Here is a 25276-nt window from a genome sequence, read left to right as displayed (position 1 = left end):
GAACCTTGTGACCTGTGTCTTCTGACTGGACATCTGGTAGCACCTTGAGATCATGACATTTTTGGATTCTTAAGCCATTGCTGAGGATGGCTCCAGGCGCGATTTCACTGCAGACCTCAGGCACCATCTCAGAGTTAATGTAAGTTGTCTACATGTTTAAATAAAACACTTGAAATAATTTTTAACATACTTGCCATTTTTTTGTCCATCTCAAGTAAGAGCGAATTTTGGATTCTCTTGTGTAATTTCTTTCCTTTTAAGTCCTGGGGGCTGAATCCAGGGCTTTGTACACGCAAGGCAAATGCTCTACTGCTGAACTGCATTGCCGGCCATTTTATTTTTATTTATAGTTTTATTTTAGAGTTTCACTAAATTGCCCAATCTAGACTCAGACTTTAGATCCTGCTGCCTCAGCATCTCAAGAAGCTGGGACTTCACTATGGCTGGCTCAGTTTTCTTTTAATTTGAAGAGTTCTAAGTTGAAAGTTATATGCTACATTACCTTTTTTAAAATTTTTTAGTTTAGTTGAACATAATACCTTTATTTTATTTATTTATTTTTATGTGGTGCTGAGGATCAAACTCAGGGCCTTGCACATGCTAGGCAAGCACTCTACCGCTGAGCCACAACCCCAGCCCCATACATTACCTTTTGATCAGAGATTTCTAAGATGAAATAGAATTCACTACCCATTTATTTTCTATGCAGAATCCTTGCTGGAGAGTCACAACAAATATCCCAGCTACTCCAGAGGCTGAGGTAGGAGAGTTTCAAGTTTGAGGCTTGCTTGGGCAATTTAGGCAGTCCCTGTCTCAAAATAAAAACAAAAGATCTTGGGGTGTAGCTCAGTGGTAGAGTACTTGCCTAGCATGTGTGAGGCTTTGGGTTCAATACTTAGTATTATAAAATAACAGATGGATTGGGGCTGTGGCTCAGGGGCAGCGCACTTGCCTAGCATGTGTGAGGCACTGGGTTCAAGTCTCAACACCACATATAAATAAATAAAATAAAGGTTTATCAACAACTAAAAAAAATAAAATAAAATAACAGATATCTTTAATAAAACTTCAAAATTAACTCAGCACAATTTGTAAAGAAATAAGTAGTTAACCAATCAATTATGGTCCCGATGGTATTTTTCATTATTGATCATTTTTAAGTGAGGTAGCCCACCTTTGTCAGAGCTGATAGTGGTTGGACCTCTCCAAGTATTTCTTGCTATGCTGGTATTTCTTTTTAAATGTCTCTTGTAGTTCTAAAAAGTTATCTTTGCTCACAAGAGGAAAGTTAGCACTCAAATTCATGTGTACTTTTCTCTGTTGTTTTCTCTCCAAAAAGAATTAAGTGTGTGTGTGTGTTATTTATATGTGTGTATATATATGTATAATATTTTGGGAGGATAATGAAACAAACTTTCACAAGTTCCTCAGAAAACTTACTGAGAGCCCCAGAGAGGACATACTGCTGAATGAAATCACTTTGGTGTTGGCGTGGTGATTGTGGGAAGAGTTCATGAGCCCAAGGTGGGTGGAAGGATGGGGTTTTTGACTCTGGTGTACATCAGGGTCTGCAGGTTGAGCCTACAGAGCACAGTATTTTGAACTCCTGTTTTATCATAGATCATCCCCCATGTAGCTGTTGCTCTGTTCATGAAGCCCCTCTTTGGTCTCTTCTTGAGGTCAAGGCAGCAGTATTCAACGAGAAACCCCCAGACCTGAGCTCATAGGCATTGCAACATGCACGTAGCTTATATTTTCATTCATTCATTGACTGTTTACTGGCAAGTCTCTCTCCTGTTTCTTTAGATAAGAGATTTTCATTGCTTATTATTAAGGATTCTGGGAGACCTATTTTTTATTTTGAATTTTTTGTCAACTGCATTTCTTAGCAGTTGCATTTCTTGCTGCACTTGCAGTTTGTGTCCTGAGGCTCACTCAACTCCACAGCTGACTTTGCCCTTCCAACAGGCATGAAGAGCTTGAGGCGGCTGGGGAGGGGCAACCTCTCTCGTCAGTGGGGCCTGCAGGGTGGCAGATCTGGCGACTGCACCAGGGTCAAAGCCTAAACTTGAAGGGGGTTAGTGAAGCCTGGCAGTGTGGGAACTGAGAACTGGCTTCTTGAGGCTCTTGTTGACCTTCGAGGATTGTCGGGACTATGCTGTAGGTGACAAACTTTCCATTTCTGCATGAACTGGGGTTACATTTTGAGACTCTTGGGCCAGTGAATAAAACTGAAGTGGGAAGAAATGATGATTCCTCAGATGTAGAGAGGTAAGAAGAGCCAGTTATGAAAGTGCCCTGAAAAAATGGATTTTTCCAGAAACTCAATGGTAACAAAGTGGCCCTTTGTGTCTAATCAGGGCCACTGCCTCATGTGTGAAACCTTGGGTACAGCAGGTAATAAGTTTCAGAGGTTGGGACTCTCATTGCTGTATTCCAAGTCAATTTGGCCAACAAGCTAGAGAGTAGATATTGAAGGCTTTGTAGGGAATGCTATCCCTGTTGCAACTACTCTTCTCTGCTTTCATAGCACAAAAGCAGCCACAGAAAATCCCCGAATGTGTGGGTGTGGCTATTTTTTTTTCCATTGCAACTATATTTTATTTATTTATTTATTTATTTTTTATTGGTTGTTCACAACATTACAAAGCTCTTGACATATCATATTTCATACATTAGAATCAAGTGGGTTATGAACTCCCATTTTTACCCCAAATACAGATTGCAGAATCACATCGGTTACACATCACATTTTTACATACTACCATATTAGTGACTGTTGTATTCTGCTACCTTTCCTAACCTCTATTATCCCCCTTCCCCTCCCCTCCCATCTTCTCTCTCTACCCCATCTACTTTAATTCATTTCCCTCCATGTTTGTTATCCCATTCCCCCCATAACCTCTTATATGTAATTTTGTATAACAATGAGGGGCTCCCTCTATTTCCATGTGATTTCCCTTTTTTTCTCCCTTTCCCTCCCACCTCATGACTCTGTTTAATGTTAATCTTTTCTTCCTGCTCTTCCTCCCTGTTCTGTTCTTAGTTGCTCTCATTATATCAAAGAAGACATTTGGTATTTGTTTTTTAGGGATTGGCTAGCTTCACTAAGCATAATCTGCTCTAGTGCCATCCATTTCCCTGCAAATTCCGTGATTTTGTCATTTTTTAGTGCTGCGTAATACTCCATGGTGTATAAATGCCACATTTTTTTTATCCATTCATCTATTGAACGGCATCTGGGTTGATTCCACAGTCTAGCAATTGTGAATTGTGCTGCTATGAACATCGATGTGGCAGTATCCCTGTAGTGTGCTCTTTTAAGGTCTTCAGGAAATAGTCTGAGAAGGGCAATAGCTGGGTCAAATGGTGGCTCCATTCCCAGCTTTCCCAGGAATCTCTATACTGCTTTCCAAATTGGCCACACCCGTTTTCAGTCCCACCAGCAATGTACAAGAGTACCCTTTTCCCCACATCCTCGCCAGCACTTGTTCTTGTTTGACTTCATAGTGGCTGCCAATCTTACTGGGGTGAGATGGTATCTTAGGGTGGTTTTGATTTGCATTTCTCTGATTGCTAGAGATGGTAAGCATTTTTTCATGTACTCATTGATTGATTGTATGTCCTCCTCTGAGAAGTGTCTGTTCAGGTCCTTGGCCCATTTGTTGATTGGGTTATTTGTTGTCTTATTGTCTAATTTTTTGAGTTCTTTGTATACTCTGGATATTAGGGCTCTATCTGAAGTGTGAGGAGTAAAAATTTGTTCCCAGGATGTAGGCTCCCTATTTACCTCTCTTATTGTTTCTCTTGCTGAGAAAAAACTTTTCAGTTTAAGAAAGTCCCATTTGTTGATTCTTGTTATTAACTCTTGTGCTATGGGTGTCCTATTAAGGAATTTGGAGCCCGACCCCACAATCTGTAGATCGGAGCCTACTTTTTCTTCTATCAGACGGAGAGTCTCTGATTTGACATCTAGCTCCTTGATCCACTTTGAGTTGACTTTTGTGCATGGCGAGAGGAGGGGATTCAGTTTCATTTTGTTGCATATGGATTTCCAGTTTTCCCAACACCATTTGTTGAAGATGCTATCCTTTCTCCATTGCATGTTTTTAGCTCCTTTATCAAATATAAGATAGTTGTAGCTTTGTGGATTAGTCTCTGTGTCCTCTATTCTGTACCATTGGTCCACCTGCCTGTTCTGGTACCAGTACCATGCTGTTTTTATTACTATTGCTCTGTAATATAGTTTGAAATCTGGTATCGCTATACCACCTGATTCACACTTCCTGCTTAGAATTGTTTTTGCTATTCTGGGTCTTTTATTTTTCCATATGAATTTCATGATTGCTTTATCTATTTCTACAAGAAATGCCATTGGTATTTTGATTGGCATTGCATTAAACCTATAGAGAACTTTTGGTAATATCCCCATTTTGATGATGTTAGTTCTGACTATCCATGAACAAGGTACATTTTTCCATCTTCTAAGATCCTCTTCTATTTCTCTCTTTAGGGTTCTGTAGTTTTCATTGTATAGGTCTTTCACCTCTTTCGTTAGGTTGATTCCCAAGTATTTTATTTTTTTGAGGATATTGTGAATGGAGTGTTTTTCCTCATTTCCGTTTCAGAAGTTTTGTCGCTGATATACAGAAATGCCCTTGATTTATGTGTGTTGATTTTATATCCTGCCACTTTGCTGAATTCATTTATTAGTTCTAGTAGTTTTTTTGTAGACCCTTTTGGGTCTTCTAGGTATAGAATCATGTCATCCGCAAATAGTGATAATTTAAGTTCTTCTTTTCCTATTTTTATGCCTTTAATTTCTTTCGTCTGTCTAATTGCTCTGGCCAGTGTTTCGAGAACTATATTGAATAGAAGTGGTGATAGGGGGCATCCCTGTCTTTTTCCAGATTTTAGAGGGAATGCCTTCAATTTTTCTCCATTCAGAATGATGCTAGCCTGAGGCTTAGCATAGATAGCTTTTACAATGTCGAGGTAAGTTCCTGTTATCCCTAGTTTTTCTAATGTTTTGAACATAAAGGGATGCTGTACTTTGTCGAATGCTTTTTCTGCGTCTATCGAGATGATCATATGGTTCTTATCTTTAAGTCTGTTGATGTGGTGAATAACATTTATTGATTTCCGTATATTGAACCATCCTTGCATCCCAGGGATGAATCCTACTTGATCATGGTGCACAATTTCTTTGATGTGCCTTTGTATCCGATTTGCCAGAATTTTATTGAGGATTTTTGCATCTAGGTTCATCAGAGATATTGGTCTGTAGTTTTCTGTCTTTGAGGTGTCTTTGTCTGGTTTTGGAATCAGGGTGATGTTGGCCTCATAGAATGAATTTGGCAGAGCTCCCTCTTTTTCTATTTCCTGAAATAACTTGAAAAGTATTGGTATTAATTCTTCTTTAAAGGTTTTGTAAAACTCTGCTGTATACCCATCCGGTCCTGGGCTTTTCTTGGTTGGAAGTCTTTTGATTGCTTCTTCTATTTCATCTATTGATATTGGTCTGTTTAAGTTGTGAGTATCCTCCTGACTCAGTCTGGGCAAATCATATGACTTAAGGAATTTATCGATGTCTTCACTATCTTCTATTTCTTCTATTTTATTGGAATATAGGTTTTCAAAATAATTTCTAATTGTCTTCTGTATTTCTGAAGCGTCTGTTGTAATATTGCCTTTTTCATCCCGTATGTTAGTAATTTGAGTTCTCTCTCTTCTTCTCTTCGTTAGCATGGCTAGGGGTCTGTCGATCTTATTTATTTTTTCAAAGAACCAACTTTTTGTTTTGTTAATTTTTTCAATAGTTTCTTTTGTTTCAATTTCATTGATTTCTGCTCTGATTTTAATTAATTCTTGCCTTCTGGTACATTTGCCGTTGTTTTGCTTTTCCTTTTCTAGGGCTTTGAGATGAAGTTTGAGCTCATTTATTTGTTGGTTTTTCCTTTTTTTGAGGAATGACCTCCAGGTGATGAATTTCCCTCTTAAAACTGCTTTCATTGTGTCCCATAGATTCCAATATGTTGTGTCTGTATTTTCATTTATCTCTAAGAATTTTTTGATTTCCTCCTTTATGTCTTCTGTAACCCATTGATCATTCAGTAACGTATTGTTCATTGTCCATGTGATGTAGGATTTTTCCTTCCTTCTTTTATCATTGATTTCCAGTTTCATTCCATTATGATCTGATAAAGTGCATGGTATTATCTCCACCCCTTTATATTTACTGAGGGTTGCCCTATGGCATAATATATGATCTATTTTTGAGAAGGTTCCATGTGCTGCTGAGAAAAAAGTATATCCGCTTGATGATGGTTGATATATTCTATATATGTCAGTTAAGTCTAGGTTATTGATTGTGATATTGAGGTCAATAGTTTCTTTATTCAACTTTTGTTTGGAGGATCTGTCCAATGGTGAGAGAGGTGTGTTGAAGTCACCCATGATTATTGTGTTGTGGTCTATTTGATTCTTGAACTTGAGGAGAGTTTGTTTTATGAACGTCGCAGCGCCATTATTTGGTGCATAAATATTGATAATTGTTATGTCTTGTTGGTGAATGGTTCCTTTTAACAGTATATAATGTCCTTCCTTATCCCTTTTGATTAGCTTAGTCTTGAAGTCGATTTTATTCGATATGAGAATGGCCACCCCTGCTTGCTTACGAGGAGCGTGTGCGTGGTATATTTTTTCCCAACCTTTTACCTTGAGCCTGTGTATGTCTTTTCCAATCAGATGTGTCTCCTGGAGGCAGCATATTGTTGGATTTGTTTTTTTAATCCATGTTACCAGCCTATGTCGCTTTCTTGGAGAGTTTAAGCCATTAACGTTTAGAGTTACTATTGATATATGGTTTGTACTTCCTGCCATGTTTGATTATTTATCTCTTTTTTCCCCTAATTTAGTTTGTTTCTCCATGATTAGCTTTCCCCCCGTCCTCTGTCTTTACCGAGCCACTTCCCGCTGATGGTTTTGGTTATCGTTTTCCATTTCTTCCTCGTGTAGAGTTTTGCTCAAGATGCTTTGCAATGCTGGTTTTCTGGCTACAAATTCTTTTAGCTTTTGTATGTCATGGAAGATTTTTATTTCGTTGTCGTATCTGAAGCTTAATTTTGCTGGATACAGAATTCTTGGTTGGCATCCATTGTCTTTCAGTGTTTGAAATACGTTGTTCCAGGATCTTCTCGCTTTCAGCGTCTGTGATGAAAAATCCGTTGTCAACCTTATTGGTTTACCCCTAAATGTAATCTGCCTCTTTTCTCTTGTAGCTTTTAATATTTTCTCTTTGTTCTGTATATTGGATAGCTTCATAACAATGTGTCTTGGTGTTGGTCTACTGTGATTTTGTGTGCTCGGTGTCCTGTATGCATCTACAATTTGTATATCTGTTTCCTTTTTTATTTCTGGAAAGTTTTCTGTAATTATTTCCTTCAGCAAGTTACTCATTCCCTTGGCATGAATCTCTGTGCCTTCCTCTATCCCGATGACTCGTAAGTTTGGTTTTTTTTAAGTTATCCCAAATCTCTTGGATGTTTTTCTCGTGATTTTTTACCAGCCTATCTGAGTTGGCTAGACTCTTTTCAAGATGATATATTTTGTCTTCATTATCTGACGTTCTGGCTTCTACTTGCTGCACTCTGTTAGTGATACTCTCATTTGAGTTTTTAATTTGGTTTATCGTTTCCTTCATTTCTAGAATTATTGTTTGATTTTTTTTATAATCTCTATCTCCTGATAAAGATGCTTAACTTCTTCTTTTATCTGTTTATGTAATTCATTTTCAATGTGATCTTTAAGGTTCCTTTCCATCTGTCTAAGGTATTCCTTGAGTTCTTTATATGACCATTTTTCTGATGACTCTAGGTCCTCCTGAATATTTAGGCTGTCTTTCATTGTTTGTACTCCTTTTCTTCCTTGCTTTTTTATGCTCATGATACTTCTTGTTCTGTTTGACTGTTGAGTTACTGTTTACTCTTATAAATTTATTTGATGCTTGGGAGGAGAGATATTAGAAGGGAAGGGAAGAAGTCACTAAAGAGAGTGAGTGTAGGCAGGTAGAATTCAAGAAAGGGGGAATAAGAAAATTGAAAAGAAATGAAAAGACAAAAGAAAAAAAGTGAAAAGAAAGAAAGAAAAAACAAAAAATAAAAATTTAAAACCAAAAAAAATTATAATGATAATAAACAAATGGAAATTAAAGTTTAAAAAATAATAGTAATAATAATAGAATAAAAAGAATTTAAAAAAATTGAAACCATTAATAAGAAAGTTGAAGAGCAACAACAACATCAACAACAAAAAGTGAAAATAAAATTAAAAAAAATACCAATAATAATCATTAAAAAAAATAATAATAATATTAAATGCAGTCATAGAGCTCAATTAACTTCTCTTCCAGTAGGTGGGAACTGGGCCAGGCTTCTCTTCTTGATGGGTGGGAACCAATCACTGTTCCTCAGCTCTTCTTCCCAGACTGTGCGGGTCTCCAATCCTGAGTGCCTAGGGCCTTCTCTTGTGGTTCCTCAAGCCAGGCCCCGCTCACCTGTGAAGCTCGCCACAATACTGGCTACACGCCGGGTCTGCTGCTCCTGGGAGCCCTGTTTCCATGGATGCCTGGGCACACCCTTTCTGTTTGCCTCCCTCAGACCCTAAGTTTGTAGGGCTTGGGGCTGAGGACCTCCAGCGAATTTGTTTGCCCTCAGGTAGCAACTCCCCTGGTAGCTGGTGCAAGGGACCTCTGTTGTCAGCAGAGGGATACCCTGGGTCTGACTATCGTGCTCAGTTGGCTTTTACCTCTGTGAGTTCAGGTGGGCCGACTAGTTATTTCAGCGGGATCATTAGTGCTGAGTCACGAGAAGCAGGCAAACCAGAACTAGAATGCAGCCCAATCCGGGCTTGGTGTGTTCTGAGAAGGGCAGACTGTTCGCCCGGGATCCCCTTCAGCTCAACAGTGCCTAGTGGTCCTGAGCGAACAGTATTTTGACAGTTTACTTCTCCCTATGCTCGCGCAGCTGAAGGGGTTAGAGACTTGATCTCTCCGCGTCGGCCGCCATGTTGGATCACTTAGATTTTAAATTGTCACTCATCTTATCAGCTGTTTCATTTAACTCGTCAGCTCACTCGCGCGGTGAAGAGTCTGCTCTATGGTGCTCCACGGGAGGCGGCGGCGGCTCAGCTGTGGCCTTCGGGACCCCCGGGGAGGGGGTGCGGGCTGGGGGAGGGGAGGCAGTGCCTCGGGGCTGCGCGGGCCGGGTACCGGACACTCGGGAGAGCAGGCGGGGTGGGGGAAAGAAATTGAGATCTAGATTTAAGGACTGAGCGTGGGAGGAGAGACAGCTGGGGAGAAGCAAAGCAGAAAGGCGGAGAGGAGAAGGAGAAGGGGCCGAGGGAGCCGGGCAGCTCGGGCTGCAGCCTTACTGCTCGCGCTGAAGTCGTGATGGACTCACTCCACCTTGGCTGGAGTCGTGGCGGATTCACTCCACCTAGGCCCCTTTCTTGACATGGTGCTGGGTCTTTGTCGACAGATCTCCTTTAATGATCTTTACCTCATCTTTTCAGACGCGGCGGCGTGGAGCACGGAGCGGCTTACTCACTTCCCGCCGCCATCTTCCTGGGTGTGGCTATTTTCAGAAGAGGGTGCATGCCTGTAATCTCAGCTACTTTGGAGGCTGAGGCAGGAGGATCATAAGTTAGAGGCCCTCATCCACAACTTAGAGTGAGACTGTGTCTCAAAATAAAAAAAAAAAAAATTAAAAAATTGGGCTGGGGTATAGCAAAAGAAATAAAGGAGGAAAGGAAGAAAGAAAGAGGCAGCGGGCAGGATTTGTCCGTAGCCCATAGTTGTTGCTGACTCCTCCAACTTCTATTCTGAGGACAGTATCATCACAGGACCCTTTTTGAGGTCAAGTAAAATCAGGACTGGACTTTTGTCAAGGGCATGTTTGTGATTCTCTCTTGAGACAGAGGGAAGAGTGAAAAGTAAAAGAGAAGGAACTAAGGAAAATGGGAAGAGAGAAAAGGGGTGCAAGACCCTAAGGAACCTAGTCACCAGTAATGGATCAAAATAATGAAATCTAGGGCTCTTCTGTAATTAGGAAGTGAATGCATGCAGAAGTCCTCTTCAACTGTAAATCAATTATTGACTTTAGAGTTACAAGGTTAGTTATTATTTTAGTCAATGTCAATAGTCAGTGTATGAACTCTGGCACGTTGCTCTTATTTTCATATTTGAAAACTGTTTTTATGTCCACTAGGTGTCAGTAGAACACAAAATTTTCAAGAAATCAGTAGGAGGAGCCCTTGCTGCACCCAGGCATGGAACACTGCAGGGTGTTTTCAGCTAGCAGATGTTCTCTCAATAATGCACGCTCTATTTGAAAAACAAGTGATTTAATTTAATTAGTCTTCCTCTCAATAACAATAGTTCTATAATTCGTGCCAACAGACTTTTGTTAACTTCATGTAAAATGCTTTATTCATCAGGGTTCTTAAGGAGGGTAGTGTGCATGCAAATGAAAAATAAGCCCCTGATTCAAACAAGATGCATATTTGTGCCTGCAAATCAGTTAAGGAAAATTTCACATCACCACAATTTCCAAATCAGACCCCTTGGCAAACCGTCCTTCAACATGGTAGGATCTGCAAGCCATCCAGCTAGGAGCTGCTGGGAAGCCTCCCTCCCTACACACACACACACACACACACACACACACACACACACACACACACATGCACACACACATGTTCACTGGCTCAGCAGCTCCCCAGAGGCTCCCACACCACAGGGACCTGAAATTCTGCCCGAGCCACCTAAGGATCTAATTCCATCTTCCCTCCTTTGTGGGCAAACTGGGCAATGAAAGAAAGAACCAGCCCGGGAGGCCCAGATGGCTCCCACTGATGAATTCGAGGTGGAGAAAGGGGCCCTAATATCTTCCTCATGTTCAGGCCTTTGCCTCTTAGGATCAGATAGTTGGAGCTGTCAAGGAGGGCAGGTCAGTGGGACCTTCCTGCAAGAAGATTCTGTAATCACTTATAAACTTCAATGCATGTATCTTGAAACAGTGATCGTACTTTTGGGGGATTTATCCTGAATGTCGGGAAAACATCATGAATCAAGAAGAGAATATATTCAAAGATAATGGTACAGCATTAGAATAGTAAGAAGATAGGATCAAATTAAATGTCCAGCAGTATGTGGGAATTCAGTTATTAATAAATTGAGGGTGACTTTTTTGACATGGGAAGATTTTAAGTTAAGCAGGTTATAAAACACTATGGACAATAGGCTTCCTTTTTTTTTTTTGGCACCAGGGATTGAACTCAGGGGCACTCAACCACTGAGCCACATCCCCAGCCCTATTTTGTATTTTATTTAGAGACAAGGTCTCACTGAGTTGCTTAGCACCTACTTTTGCTGAGGCTGGCTTTGAACCCACAGTCCTCCTGCCTCAGCCTCCCAGGCCACTGGGATTACAGGCATGTGCCACTGCTCCAGGCTTAGGCTTCCATTTTTTGTTGAAGTGTTTATAGATGTGCACTATTTGGAAGGACACTGTGTCAGTTTTTTATTGCTGTGACTAAAATTTCTGATATAAACAACTTGCAGGAGGAAGGATTTATTTTGGCTCACATTTTCAGTCTGTGGTACCCTGGCTGCATTGCCCTGGGTCTGAGATAAGGCAGAACATCAAGCAGAAGGGCGTGGCAGAGAAAAGCTACTCAGCTCATGCAGACAGAAAGTACGTATGGGGGCTGGGCAGGGACAAGGTATAGTATCCAGGGGTTTTCCCCAGTGACCTTTTCCCACCCATCATACCCTACCTGCCTCCAGTTTCCACCACCTCCAGTAAGTCCATTCAACTATCAGTGGATTAATCCACTGATGAGGTCAGAGCCCTCATGATCTGATCACTTCCCCTGTGCCCACTCCTGGACATTGCTATATGGTAGACTAAACCTTCAACACATGACTTTGGGGAGACATCCAAGATCCAAACCATACGAGACACAGCAAGGTATTAACAGTGGTTATCCGTGGGTAAGAGATTATAATTGCAATATTTTTCTTGATTATCTGTTTTTTTCAACTTTTCTACTATGGATAGTTACTACTTTTTCTTTTTTTTTTTTGTACCAGGGATTGAACCCAGGGGTGCTTAACCACTGAGCCACGTCCCAAGTTCTTCTTTATGTTTTAATTAGAGACAGGGTCTTGCTGAGTTGCTTAGGGCCTGGCTAAGTTGCTAAGGCTGTCCTTGATCACTATCCTCCTGCTTCAGCCTTCTGAACCACCAGGATTACAGGTGTGCACCATCGCACCCAGCAGGTACTAATTTTTAATAGGCAAAAGAGAGATTCAGTTATTATAGAAAACAAAATAACTCTCCACTCCATGATTCTAAGTTCATATCTATTGAGGAAAAAAAGTATGCTTGTTTTTTTAATGCAGTTCATCTTTTTGTTGTCATGGTTATAGGTTACAACATGATTGTTAATAAGTGTTTATTGAATTTGAAATTATAGAATTCCCCATTAGGGCCATTTCAAAGAGACAGATGAAGGAGATAGAGATTTTTTTGCAGTTATCTCTGCCCTTTAAAACTGAATAGCTATGTGGGCACCACCGTGCATGCCTTGTGATCCCAGTGGTTCGGGAGGCTGAGGTAGAAAGATCACAAGTTCAAGGGCAGCCTGAGCAACTTAGTGAGGCCCTAAGCAACTTGGCGAGACCTTGTCTCTAAATAAAATAAAAACAAGGGGGAGAATGGGAGAAATTGAGGAACATTGATTGGACAAAGGGGAGGGAGGGGAGGGAGGGTGCATAGGGGCAGGAAAGATGGTGGAATAAGATGGACATCATTACCCTAGGTACATGTGTGACTGAACATATGGTGTGACACTATATCATGTACAACCAGAGAAATGTAAAGTTGTGCTGCAGTTGTGTACAATGAATCAAAATGCATTCTGCTGTCATATAAACCTAAATAAAATAAAAAATTAATTAATTTTTAAAAAGGGCTGAGGATGTGTCACAGTGGGTAAGTGCCCCTAGGTGTAATCCTCAGTACCCCCCTCCAAAAAAAAAAAAAACCTGAATAGCTGACAGCATTAGCACTTCTGATCAGAGCAGAGTCTCCGAAGGTCTTGCAAACATCAGAGGAAGAATGGAAGTGATGATCAAGACTGGATTTTGTTGCTATTGTCTTCCCCTTGTAGTAATCTAGAGAGAGAAAGGAATTTTTATTACAAAAGGAATACATGGTGATTCCTCAGCAAATAGGCATTATGGATGTTTGCTGTATTCCAGACATTGTTCAAGGTGCTGGGGACATACAGTGCACAAACAGAATCCTTGATTCACAAAGCTGACATTCTAGCTGAAGGAGGCAGACACCACACAGATGAAAATGTAACTGTACAATGTCTCTTTGCCATTCAGGACAGAGAAGAGTAAGGCTGGGCAAGGAAATGGGTGGTATGTGGGTGGCGGAAGGTTGTTATTTTACAGAAAGTGGGTGAGAAAACTGACTGATAAGGTGACATTTGAATAGAGATCTGAATTCATGCAAGTGGGCCATGCACTTGGTATCTGTGGTGAGAGGGTTCCCGAAGACACATCGGTAAGCCCTGAAGTATTCGGCATTTTTTTATGATGAGCGATGAGGCCAAAATGCATTTTTAATTCCATTTGTAAATGAAAACGTTATCTTGTGTGCCTTTCCCCATTTCCAAGAAGAAAGTCATAAAAGTGAAATTTTTCCATCAGAATATAGGTATTTTTAAGGCTTTTGATAAGTAGTACATATGTATCTTTCAGAGAGATACTAGTTTATATCTCACAGATGTACACAAGGGGTCAGTTTCATGACCCATTATATTAGGCAGTAAATTTTTTAAAAAATGCTAGTTTCTTGGGGAAAACTTGCTATATCTTTAGTTAAAGCTAATCAAATGCTCTTTGATTATTAGGGGACTTGAATGATCTTTTTTATATGTATTAGTCATTTGTAGTGTGTGTGTGTGTGTGTGTGTGTGTGTGTGTGTGTGTAAGAGAGAGAGAGAGAGAGAGAGAGAGAGAGAGAGAGAGAGAGAGAGAGAGAGCGCCCACACAAAAAATTACTGCTTTGTCTACTGTTTTTCTTTGGGGAGTTGACTTTTGCATCAATTTGTAAACAGTCATTATACATAAAAATACTAACCTTCAGTCTGTTTTCTATGTTATCAGTATTTTTTCCTGATTTGTTAATTAGCTGTCAATCTACATTATGGTGTTTTTGGCCCTTACATTTTATGTGGGTGGATGTATCAGTCTTTAATGACTTCTGTCCTTGGAATAATGTGTTTAAAAAAAAAAAAAGCCAGAAAGGGAGCATTTATGGAGTGTTGCTGTGTTGACTGTGCTATGCACTGTCCCCAACACCATACATTCATTTTCTTGTCTAGTTTTCTCATTAGCCCCTTCTAAGCTTCATCATTCCCATTTTATACATGAAACAAGTGAGTTCTTTCAACCTAGCTTTAGAGTTGGGATGGGGATCCAGGTTTGCCTGTGATGACTGTTAAAAACTTTAGATCAAGTAAATTTAGCAGAGCTTATTTGAGCAACGAACAATTCATGAGCTGGACAACACTTAGAACAACCAGAAGAGATTTTGCATAGCAGACAGCAAGCTCTGAATGCAAAAGTAAAGAAACAACTTGATTGGCTATAGCAAGGCATCTGCCTTGTTTCGGTGTAGTTCAGTGGGAGGTTCCTACTGGTATAACCAGTGGGCTGGTGGCTGCTTGTGATTGGCTGAGGTTCAGCTTTTTTGGTTGTTGTTGTTTTTACTTTTCAATCAGTTTCAAGAAATGTCTCCAAGTTAAGCGGTTTGCTTACATAAGAGCTCTGGGTACAGAGACAACCCCAGGCTATGGCCTCCTTCTTATTTGCTTTAAACTGCAAAGGCCACATTCTTTCCACTACATGCAACCCCCTGCACTGTACTTGTGCATCCTTTCTGTCCCCATGCTTAGATGACCTGCCTTCTGACAGAAGAAGGGACTCAGTCCAGGGACATGCTGAAACTTTGTCCATCTGTTAGAGCTAGCGGTTAAAGTTACTCAGCTAATTGCTGGAATGTTCTTGGGAGCAAGAAAATAAATTATACTTTCAAAAGATACTTTTCAAAATATTTACATAGCCATGTGAATATTACAAGATTATACTCTCCTGCATGGGAGGCTGAGGCAGGAGAAACGCAAATTCAAGGCCAGCTTGAACAACTTAGTGAGACCCTATTTCAAAATAATAAAAAAGATTGGGGATGTAGCTGAGTGGTTGGGCACTTGTCTAACATGCACAAGACCCTGGGCTTAATATCCGGTACCAAACAGATAAAAGAAAGTTGTTTGGTGGATATCCCTGGAGAATAATACTCAGTTTTAGCAGAGCTAGCTAAGATGTTAAGTGATAGTTTCATTGCTTCCTGAAGAAAAAGTTGTTTAAAAAAATATTTATGGGATGACAGAAGCACAAAGGAACACCAAACTGGTAGCTCTTGTCCTTAGCTCATCTCCACACTGGAGAAGCAGGGGAGACCTAGTTGTTATGAATTTTATCTGCACCAAGCCTGAGCCCTTAGAGTGGGATAATGCTTTAGCAGTCATGGAAACCTTTTAAGCCAGAGGTCCAAATTCTTATTCTTGAAACAACAACTGTCATTAGTTCTTCAAATTATGTAAATACAGCTGTGGGCCAACTCTCTCTTGCAGCAGATTCTGTCTCTCTCCTTAATACACCCACCTTCTGTCTCTTTTTTTGGTACTGGGGATTGAAATCAGGGGCACTCAACTACTGAGCCACAATCCCCAGCCCTATTTTGTATTTTAGAGACAGGGTCTCACTGAGTTGCTTAGTCTCGCTTTTGCTGAGGCTGGCTTTGAACTCGAGATCCTCCTGCCTCAGCCTCCAGAGCTGCTGGGATTACAGGCGGGCACCACCATGCCCAGCTCCGTTCTCTCTTGCCATGGCTGCTACAGTCTGTTTATTGCCTGACTTTCCCACTTGCTTGTAAATTTCATAAAAATAAGGCCTTGGACTGTTTAAAGAGCTGTACCTTTAATGACTAGAATACCGGAATATAACATGTGCTTAATAAATGGTTAATGAATATCTTAGTCTGTTCCGGCTGCTATAAAAAAATACCATGGACTAAGTGGCTTATAAACAACAGAAATTTATTACTCACAGTTCTAGAGACTGGGAAGTCCAAGATCAAGGTGGCGGCAGAGTTGGTATCTGGGGCTGACCCACTCCCTGGTTCACTGATGACGACTTCCCCGCCCCACAGCGTACACCTTAAACCTGGAACTTCCCTAAACCCAAGGAAGGGATACTCCCTAAAACCTGATCAGCTCTAAACCCGGATCCGCCCTGGTCCTTGAGCAAGGTCACCTTACTCAAGCATACATGCAATGTCCCAGCGAATGTCCTCTAAGCAACATGGGGTACGCTGGCAAGGAAATTTCGATGCGTCATTCCTACTTGGCAATGGCCCTCAGCACACACCTGTGGCTTGGGAGCCTGAGGCAGGAGGATGGAGAGTGCAGAGCCAGTTTCAGCAAAAGCCAGGTGCTAAGCAACTCAGTGAGACCCTGACTCTAAATAAAATACAAAACAGGGCTGGGATGTGGCTCAGTGGTGGAGTGCCCCTGAGTTCAATCCCCAGTACAAAAACAAACAAACAAACAAAAAAAGCTGAGAACTTTGAAACCATACAAATATAGAATCTTTGATTTTTAGTTATTTTTCCCTTTTTTCCTACCCTCTCACACTTGCCTTACCCACACCTGTTCTGGCAGCCATTTTCCCAGACACTCATATTTATTATTAATGCAGCTGTAGGGTTGTGTTGGCGTGTGTTGGAAGAAGGCAGCTTCACACTGGTGAGCACCCAGGAGGGCCAAGGAAGGGCCCCACAGCCAATGGCTTCTTCCACAGGTGTCCCCAGTGCTCCCATGAGTGCATGCTGCTTTGCCCTGTTGGCCGTGAGTGAGGTGATTGTGGTCAACACAAGCCCCAGTGCCCTGTGCCTGGTCCAACATTTCCCAGAAGTCTGTGTGTTTGTTCTGGTGGAAGTTATTTCCTTGTGTTTCAGGGCAGAGGGGTTAAACTACAAGATGTTCCCTAGGTTGCTTTCTTTTCCTCACGTCCACAGCCCCTCAGATTCTCTGGTATCTCTTGGAGGATTTGACTCAGCAGGCGTTTTCTTTGTTTATTTTAAGGGGTACAAATGTCAGGGGCTCTACTGACCTTACATTCCACAGTGCTGGGTGTGCTGCAGCCAGACCAGCTGCTGTTTCACGTGGTGCACCCCAGACTTCCTCATCAACACTCTGCTTGCACCATAGCCCGGGGCTCCTTCCAAGGACAGCAGGTCACAGGCCTGTGTCCCTTCTCTTGTGATCCATGCAAGCTTAATGTCAAATAGGAAACCTTTTCCTAGAGGAGGAGCAATTAGCTGCTGTTACTCCTGGCCCCTTAGGGGGAAAGACTGCATCCTCCTTTCTCTGACCTCCTTTTAGTTGGGGTGCCACACCTCTTTTTTTTTTTTTTTTTAATAAAGAATGTCCACATGCTTCTGCCCTTTTCAATGCTTTATTCACGCAAATCACTCAATACAATTTCTTTTTTTTTTTTTTGAGAGAGAGAGAGAGAGAGAATTTTTAATATTCATTTTTTAGTTCTCCGCGGACACAACATCTTTGTTGGTATGTGGTGCTGAGGATCGAACCCGGGCCGCACGCATGCCAGGCGAGCGCGCTACCGCTTGAGCCACATCCCCAGCCCCTGCCACACCTCTTATTGCATCAGGGATGGTGATAACAGAGAACATTCGTCAAATAATTAGCTGCTTTATCTGTTACTAAATTTCTGTTGTGTTTGCAGCTTATCTGTTTACATGTCTGTGTTTCTCCATAACCTATGAGCCTCCAGAAGGCAGTGTGTAAAAGGGGCTTTAGAGCCAGATGGACCTGGATTCAAATTCTGGCTTTGCCATTTACCAGTTGTTCTAACCATAGGCAAATACCTTTAAAGTTTTTGTGCCTCTGTTTCCTTCTGGGCACAATAGGGTAATAATACAGATGCACCTTGACTTACAACCCAGTTATATCTTAGATAACACCATGGTAAATCGGAAATACTGTAAAAAATGCACTGAATACATCTAACCAGCTCAGCATTATAGTTTAGCCTCGTCTATCTTAAACGTGCTCAGAACACTTAACTTAGCCTCCAGTTGGACAGAATCAGTGGAGACAAAACTTATTAATAATAAAGTGTTGAATATACATGTAATTTATTGAATAGCACATTAAAAACGAAAACCAGAAAAGATGTATGAGCTTGCTGTTAGAAATACTGGGGTGCCACCAGGACTCAAAAATGTGCTTGGAGTAGCTCAGCCAGGCCCGCTTTATATCTGCAGAAGGGTGTGCGCCTCAAGCAAGCACATTGGCCCTGGCAGTCCATTTTTTATCCCTAATGCTGCACTGCCCCTTGCTCTGATAGGAGGAGCTTGGGGTTACAATCTACGCAATTGGCTATTTTAAAAATTGGGACGGGCACAGGAAAGGGCGATAGTTAAAATGGTTACAACTGAATCTCCAAATGGCTAGGATTAGATCTCATATCCCAATTTAGATCTCATTTCCCGATTAAGACTCAACACCATATTCTGAAAATGGACCACTAGACTTTCTATTTCTCACAATGCTTTGACATCATCATAAAGTTGAAAGGTTTTAAGTCAGGGACCATCTAGAACAACTTCCTCATAGGATTTTTGTGCAGATTTTTAAAAGATATAACATAGAAGTGATTTATCACAGTGCCTGGTTTGTCACAAGCAGTCACTAAAGGTTGACTGTGAGGCTGCTGCTCATATTCAAGTCCCAGCACTGTGTTAGTTTCTGTAAGTATTGTTGAATGAATTGATGTAGTGAGTAAGGTCTGAAGTACTTGTTAGCACCTGGAAGCATTGAAATGCTAGATCTAGATCCGGTCTTGGATAGGGTGCCTGCCCCTGCCCATAAAATGAAGCCCATCTCTTGAGCAGGTACCATTCCAGCAGAGCAGTTCACTGAGTTGGGGTTATTGTGGGATTATTGTGTTATACTATGTGGTAACAGCATCACTTATTTTATTCATTGTTTATTCATTATTAATGAAGAAGATAGGGGAATGGGCCCCCAAAGAGGCTTCTCTAAATGAACAGGTTGTTCCTTGAAATTAACCTGTAGAAGCATTCCAAATTTATCTGCAAACTCCTTGTCCTGGGGCAGCAGAAAAAGGGAGGTGGGACAGATAGGAGTGAAGGCTACAGACTCAAGGACTAACCAATTAGAATGTTTCAGGCTGGTCCAATAGCTGTAACACTGTCCCAGTACCTGATGAGCATAGATATTGCCAATATAACTTTTCCAATACCTGATTAGCCTAGATATTGACCAATTAGCCTTGGTACTTTTTCAATACCTGATAGCATAGATATTGACCAATAGCTTTGGTACTTTTCCAATACCCAATTAACACAGTATTGATTAGTGCCCTTACCCAGTAAGTCCCTAGACTAGCACACTTAACTACAGTCCCTGTTGGGCTATGTCTCTCCCTGGGGAAGCTCTATTTTCTTCTCACTTTGATAAGTCCTACTCTTTTATACTCATGTATCCTTGTCTGTGGTTTTTCATTCTTCCAGTTGACAAGACAACCTGGAGAGAAGTCACTGGAAGGCAGCTGGGGTCTGCTGTAACACTACAGCAGCAGAGGCTGAAAATGCGGTTTCTTTTGGATAACTTTGGGAACCTGAATTAGTGCATCAGACGCATTTCTAACAGATGAGGGAAGCAGGTTGCAACCTTAAGTGTAATGCATTGTATGTAAAATGAGGATTTTGCTTTTCTTGAGGAGAACAAGATTCCACACGGTAATGAAAAAGCAGTTCCTGGTATGTCCACAATTGAATCAAAGAAATGCACCCTTCAGAAGTCCTTGAAGATTTCCTGAAACAGAATTCCGGCAATGCCAGGTTAATGGTTGAAGTCAACATATGATCACCCTGCAGAAATTCTAGAATTCATTTTTAAAAATTCATTATTTTTATTTTAGTGGTTCTCTTTGTTGTGATTCCATGGAACTGTGTGATATATCCTAGGTAAAGAGTCTTTTTATAATTTTACTGACCAAATTAAAATCACCAGCCTTGAAAAAAAAAATCAGATTTGTTTTCTTTCCTGGTCTGCAGCAAGCCCTCTCCCATTTCCAACTGTGGGGTCAATAGTGCTAGATAGTTGGCACAATGACAGGGCTATAGAAAGGATGTCTGCCTCTGTGGCTCTCACAATGAATAAAGACCACATCTCACTTAAGGAGTCCATCGGGGATATTCAGACAATCCCTGTGGCTGGGATTGGTGCCTCTGACACCAACTACCTTTTTTTTTTTAAAAAAAAAAAAACATAAAGCAGCAAAGATATTATTGTGGCTTTTCCTCCTCTTTTCAGATCTGATGTTTTGACTTGGCTTCCTGCTTCAATTCTGTTTGTGGGGATAATCTATGCTGGGTCCAGGGCTTTGTCCAGACTGGTGAGTATTAGAGATTGGGTTGGAGAGGGATGACCCCTCTCTCCCCTTCCCGTTTGCCTTTTAACATACTGCATGTGGCAGCCGTCTCATCCATGGGTTGGGGGCAAAGCATCAGCTTTAGTAATGGTAAAGCTAGATTGGAGAACAAGTCTTGGGTCTGAGCCAACATGGGACATTACCCCTGCTTTCACTGAATTGAAAATAATCTGAAAATCAGAAAGGGCCAGCTTATCTTGCAAGGATGGAGCCATTCAGGGGAAAAGCAGAAGAGAAGCAACAGGCTTTGCTTCCACAGCCTTCAGTGGAGGCCAGCTCTCCACTTGATTGAGTTAGGTTGTCTATGGGGGAAGGAGGGTGGGGTGGGGGCTTAGTCTGCTCCCTGCTTCTGAGGAACTTGAACCCTGCCTATTGGTAACATGGTGCAGAGGATGCTGGCCTCGGTCATGGACACAAATGCCTGGTGCAGAGTTGATACCTAGTACATGGGGATGTTAGTAAAATAAATGATCTGTTCTGTTTTCCCACCCTCTCCCCCCAGTACTGAGCTCCTCAAATGTAGGAACTATGAAAAACAGAGCTGCTTCCAGATCCCTTATTTAGAATTCCAAAAATTTAGTTGTCATAAAGAGAAACCATCATTGATGGAAGGTGGCATAAAAATCAGGAGTGGCATTAATGTCTGCCCCCACCCCCAGGGCTGCTTGCCTGGCAAGTGTTCTGCCACTGAGGCACACCCCCAGTCTTTCTGCTCCCTTTTAATACCCTGCTATTTTTTTTTTGTTGTTGTTGTTATTGTTTTATGGTACTGAGGATTAAACCCAGGCTTGTTCTTTCAGTAAGCTGCACCCCCAACCCTTTTAAAAACATTTTTGATTCAGTCTCTAAATTGCCCAGGTTGGCCTCAACCTTGCAATCCTCCTGCCTCAGCCTCTCAGGTGGTTGGGATTAAAGGCAAATACCACCCCTGGCTTGCCGTTTTTGTCAGAAAATGTCTGTGTTCTGACTTTCAGAAAAATGACTTTGCAAAAGAATTCTTTTTATTTTGTTTGTTATATTAGTCCCTGAGATTTCAGATATAACAGTAAAAACAAACAAGTAAACAAAATCCACTTAACTGGATAACAGTGTTGCAAAATAGCAGTGGAGAATGTAATTTCGAAATTAAATCATCATTTTTCTTTCTTAATTCATAAGCTTGAGAAGATGGAATGATACATACAGTGGGAGAAACTTACTGGGACGGCCTAAGAACTGACCTGCAGTGCATGTTGGTGCTCAGCCCAGAATATGGAGCTGCTTTTCCGTCTGGGTTCCATCAGGCCTGTGGGGCTCCTATGTATCTGCTGCCTCACTTTACACCCTTTGTCCAGCAGAGGGCGCATATCTTCTACAACAGAGAGGATTTGGTAGAAAAAAAAAATCGTTGCTCAAAGGCTTTTAAAACTTTTTCCTAGGCTCCAGATAATTATGGGTGCCAGAATTTTGAATGTTGAATGAGAAAGGCATTGTACTCATAATACTTTCTGTTCGTAGAGTGCTTTTGCATGGTTTCCAGAGTATTTCCTTTGTATCTTTTTCTGTGATTCTCATAATCACCAAACAAGTGGTGGGCGAGGCAGATACCAGTTAGCTGACACGGGAAGAGATGTTGGTGTGGAAAGTCTTGCTAACCTGCCTCTAGTCCCAGGTAGTGGCAGCTCTTCTGGCTCCCCACCTTTTGTCGTTCCAGATTTGTGTCTTTAGGACCAATGCATAGGATTTTCCCCCTTCTGCACTGGGGATTGAACCCAGGGGTGCTTGCTCTACTATTGAATTATATCTCTGGCCCATTATTATTATTATTATTATTATTTTTAATTTTGAGACAAGGTCTTGTTAAGTTGCCCAGGCTGGCCTCAAACTTGCAGTCCTCCTGCATCAGCCTTCTGAGTAGCTGGGTTTACAGGCATGTGCCACTGAATAAGCCCAAAGTAAAAGCAGTCATGCATAACTTTAGACCCTTTTGACTACATGTGTTAGAAAGCTTAAAAACTAGTCTAAACAAGGAAATTTAGCAGTATAAATAAAAATTGTAGGGTAGAGACCTACCTGAAGTGTGGCTTGATTCAGGTTCAATGACAGCTTCTTTCAATGTTTTTCAGTTCTGTTCTCTGTCTTAGCCCCATTTCACAGCCAGGCCATCCCCTCTTAGGCTTACTTTCTTATAACTGAACTGGAGACAGTCTTACTAGTAGTTCCTATATGAGTTCCAGGTTTCCCTTGGATTCAATCAGTCAGAGCCATTGCCTATCCCTAATCTTAAAACTAGTTGGGAGGATGGAATTATGTTGATTGGCTGGCCCTGGATCTTGTTTCCTGAAACAACTGCGGTGGTGGAGAGGTTGGGAACACTGATTGACTAGCCCTGGCCATAGAGGATCCCCACCTGGATCCCATAGACGAAGAAGAGGGTGTGGCAGATTCTCAATAGAGACACCATAACAACAACAAAAAAAGGGACATGGATATGAGGTGGGCTGAAGTCCATTGTAAATATCACTCTAGCGTGGCTTTAGGTAGATGGGGAGTCCTGTAACCTAGAACAATGTTTCTCGAAGTGTGATCCACAGGTGCACTGATCTCTGAGCTCCTTGTTACCTGTGAGAAGATCGCACCAGGACATACATCAGCTTCAGCACTAGACACACTTGTTTCATTGAGTGTCTGTGGCTGCTGCTTTTTAACAGCAGAAGAAGGAAGTAGTGCATTGATTTACATGTTCTGTGAGCTCCTTCTCTTCTCCTGTACCAGCAGTGGAGTGACTTTGACCTAAGAACAGCCTTCTTTAGCAGCAAAGAGAAGCCACTCAATTTAAACTCTTTGAACCAAGGGAAACAACCCAACTCCAAATATGCCCAATTAGAGTGAGAGGAAGATGGGTGGGAGACACTTACTATTTTTTTTTTTTTTTTTTAGCAAAAGGATTCAATCCAGCATCTTTTCTTTGTTTTTGAAGTTCTTTGTTTTTACACAGTTGCTTCCTAGGGTGGGTAAACATGAGGCATTGGTACAGTTTGTGTTGGATAGAAAACAGGCGTCAATATGCTGCTGCCAAGCTGTCAGTTTAATGAATCCATAAGGAATTGGGGGGAAAATACTTAATTAAAATCTGTGGGTGTGTTGTTATGCAAAACACTTTCAAGGTAGCTCTCCCATGAAGACTCCGTGATGTGGCAAGGCCGTGAAGTTCTGTTCTGATGTGCAGCGCCCAGGAGGAAGCCAGGCGACCTCTGCAAGGGCCCTGTGGAAAGAGTTCTTTGAGGATTTTTCTCCACCTCGAACTCACAAACAAATGATACGTAGAGTTAAATATTATTTTTGTGGTTATCCATTGAGAAAATATTTATTTGGGACCTACTGTGTGCTGGGGCTTAAAGACAAATGGAGGATGAGAGGCAATGAGAGACACATGGCTCCCCACAGGCGCAGCCACTGTGAATTCTCAGTGTCAAGCATGTGCTGGGCGCTTCCTGTGTTGCCAGTTTGGGTGTCATATGATGTTGAACTTCCTCTCCCTTTGACACAGCTGATTCTGGCCTGCCTGCCCATGCACTGCATGACGTCACAGCGGTGATGGCTCTGATGGTATGAGTGCCAGTCTTTGGACAGTACAACTTTGACTTTTCATTGTCACTTTCATTATAATTTTCTGCCTTAAGTCTTCTCCCCTAGACTGGGTTGTCTCAAAGCCTGTGCTGGTGAGTGTTTAGGACAGATTTTACAAATTCATACATGAGTGAGCCTGCTGGGGAGAGGCCATGGTGCTGGTGATTCACCTGCTGCTCAAACCATGCCATTTTCTTGCTTAGGGAAGGCCAGGGTCAGCAGTTGGAGAGACTTTGCAAATCTTGGTTAAGGCACCTTGACAGGGCTGGAATTGGTTTTCTTGCTGACCTCTTTGAACTTGATCTTTCCTAACTGCTTGTCATGGTTTGTCTCTTCCATGAGCTCAGCAGCCACTCAACACATTGTGGGTGGAGATGAGATGGAGGGAGGTGTTGATGAAGGACATGCATCAATAATTAAATCCATTTGGAGTGAATTACTCAGTTAAGCAAGATGGAACTTGTGGGTCTCCTCTGCCTTTGGTTCCAGTATCACATAAAGGAACTTGGATCCACAAAGGAGAGAATCTAAGTGTTGATGTTGAAAGGAGAAGCTGTCCTCCTCTTACTGCTGAGTAGGCGTTGCTTTTCTTTTTTCATATTGTTTTCTCATCAAGGCTGTTGCAGTTCAGTCAATCTACAAGGATTACTTTGTTCAATCTACACTGATTACTTTTTAAAACATGGGCTTGGCAGCAATTCAGTAAAACCCTCCCAAGATTTTCATTATCTTCTTGCTACATCTAAAAGTGTTTCCCATAATCTTATAAAAGATTATGGACTCTGGGGAAAATATTTATGACATTGGATTTGACAGTAATCTCTTGGCTATGGTACCGAAGGCATTGGCAACAAAAGAAAAAAAATAGACTAACTGGACTTCATTAAAACAATAAACTTGGGTGCATGAAAGGATATTATCAACAAAGTAAAAAGGCCACCTACAGAATGAGAGAAAATGTTTGAAAACTACTTCTCTGATAAG

The 25276-nt window shown here is 41.4% G+C and overlaps 1 protein-coding gene across 1 annotated transcript in view; it reads left to right on the top strand.

Moving 5' to 3' along the window:
* Positions 1–25276, top strand: part of TMEM241 (transmembrane protein 241) — a 122940-nt gene that overhangs the window by 11840 nt on the left and 85824 nt on the right. The window contains exon 4 of the mRNA XM_081262687.1: positions 20566–20647. Coding sequence (XP_081118813.1) covers positions 20566–20647 — 82 coding nt within the window. The remainder of the gene's footprint in view (positions 1–20565; positions 20648–25276) is intronic.

Source organism: Spermophilus citellus (assembly GCF_964194105.1).
Source record: "Spermophilus citellus genome assembly, chromosome: 12".
Lineage (NCBI taxonomy): Eukaryota > Metazoa > Chordata > Mammalia > Rodentia > Sciuridae > Spermophilus > Spermophilus citellus.
The sequence above is the reverse complement of the archived record's forward strand: the minus strand, read 5'-3'. Positions and strand labels throughout refer to the sequence as shown.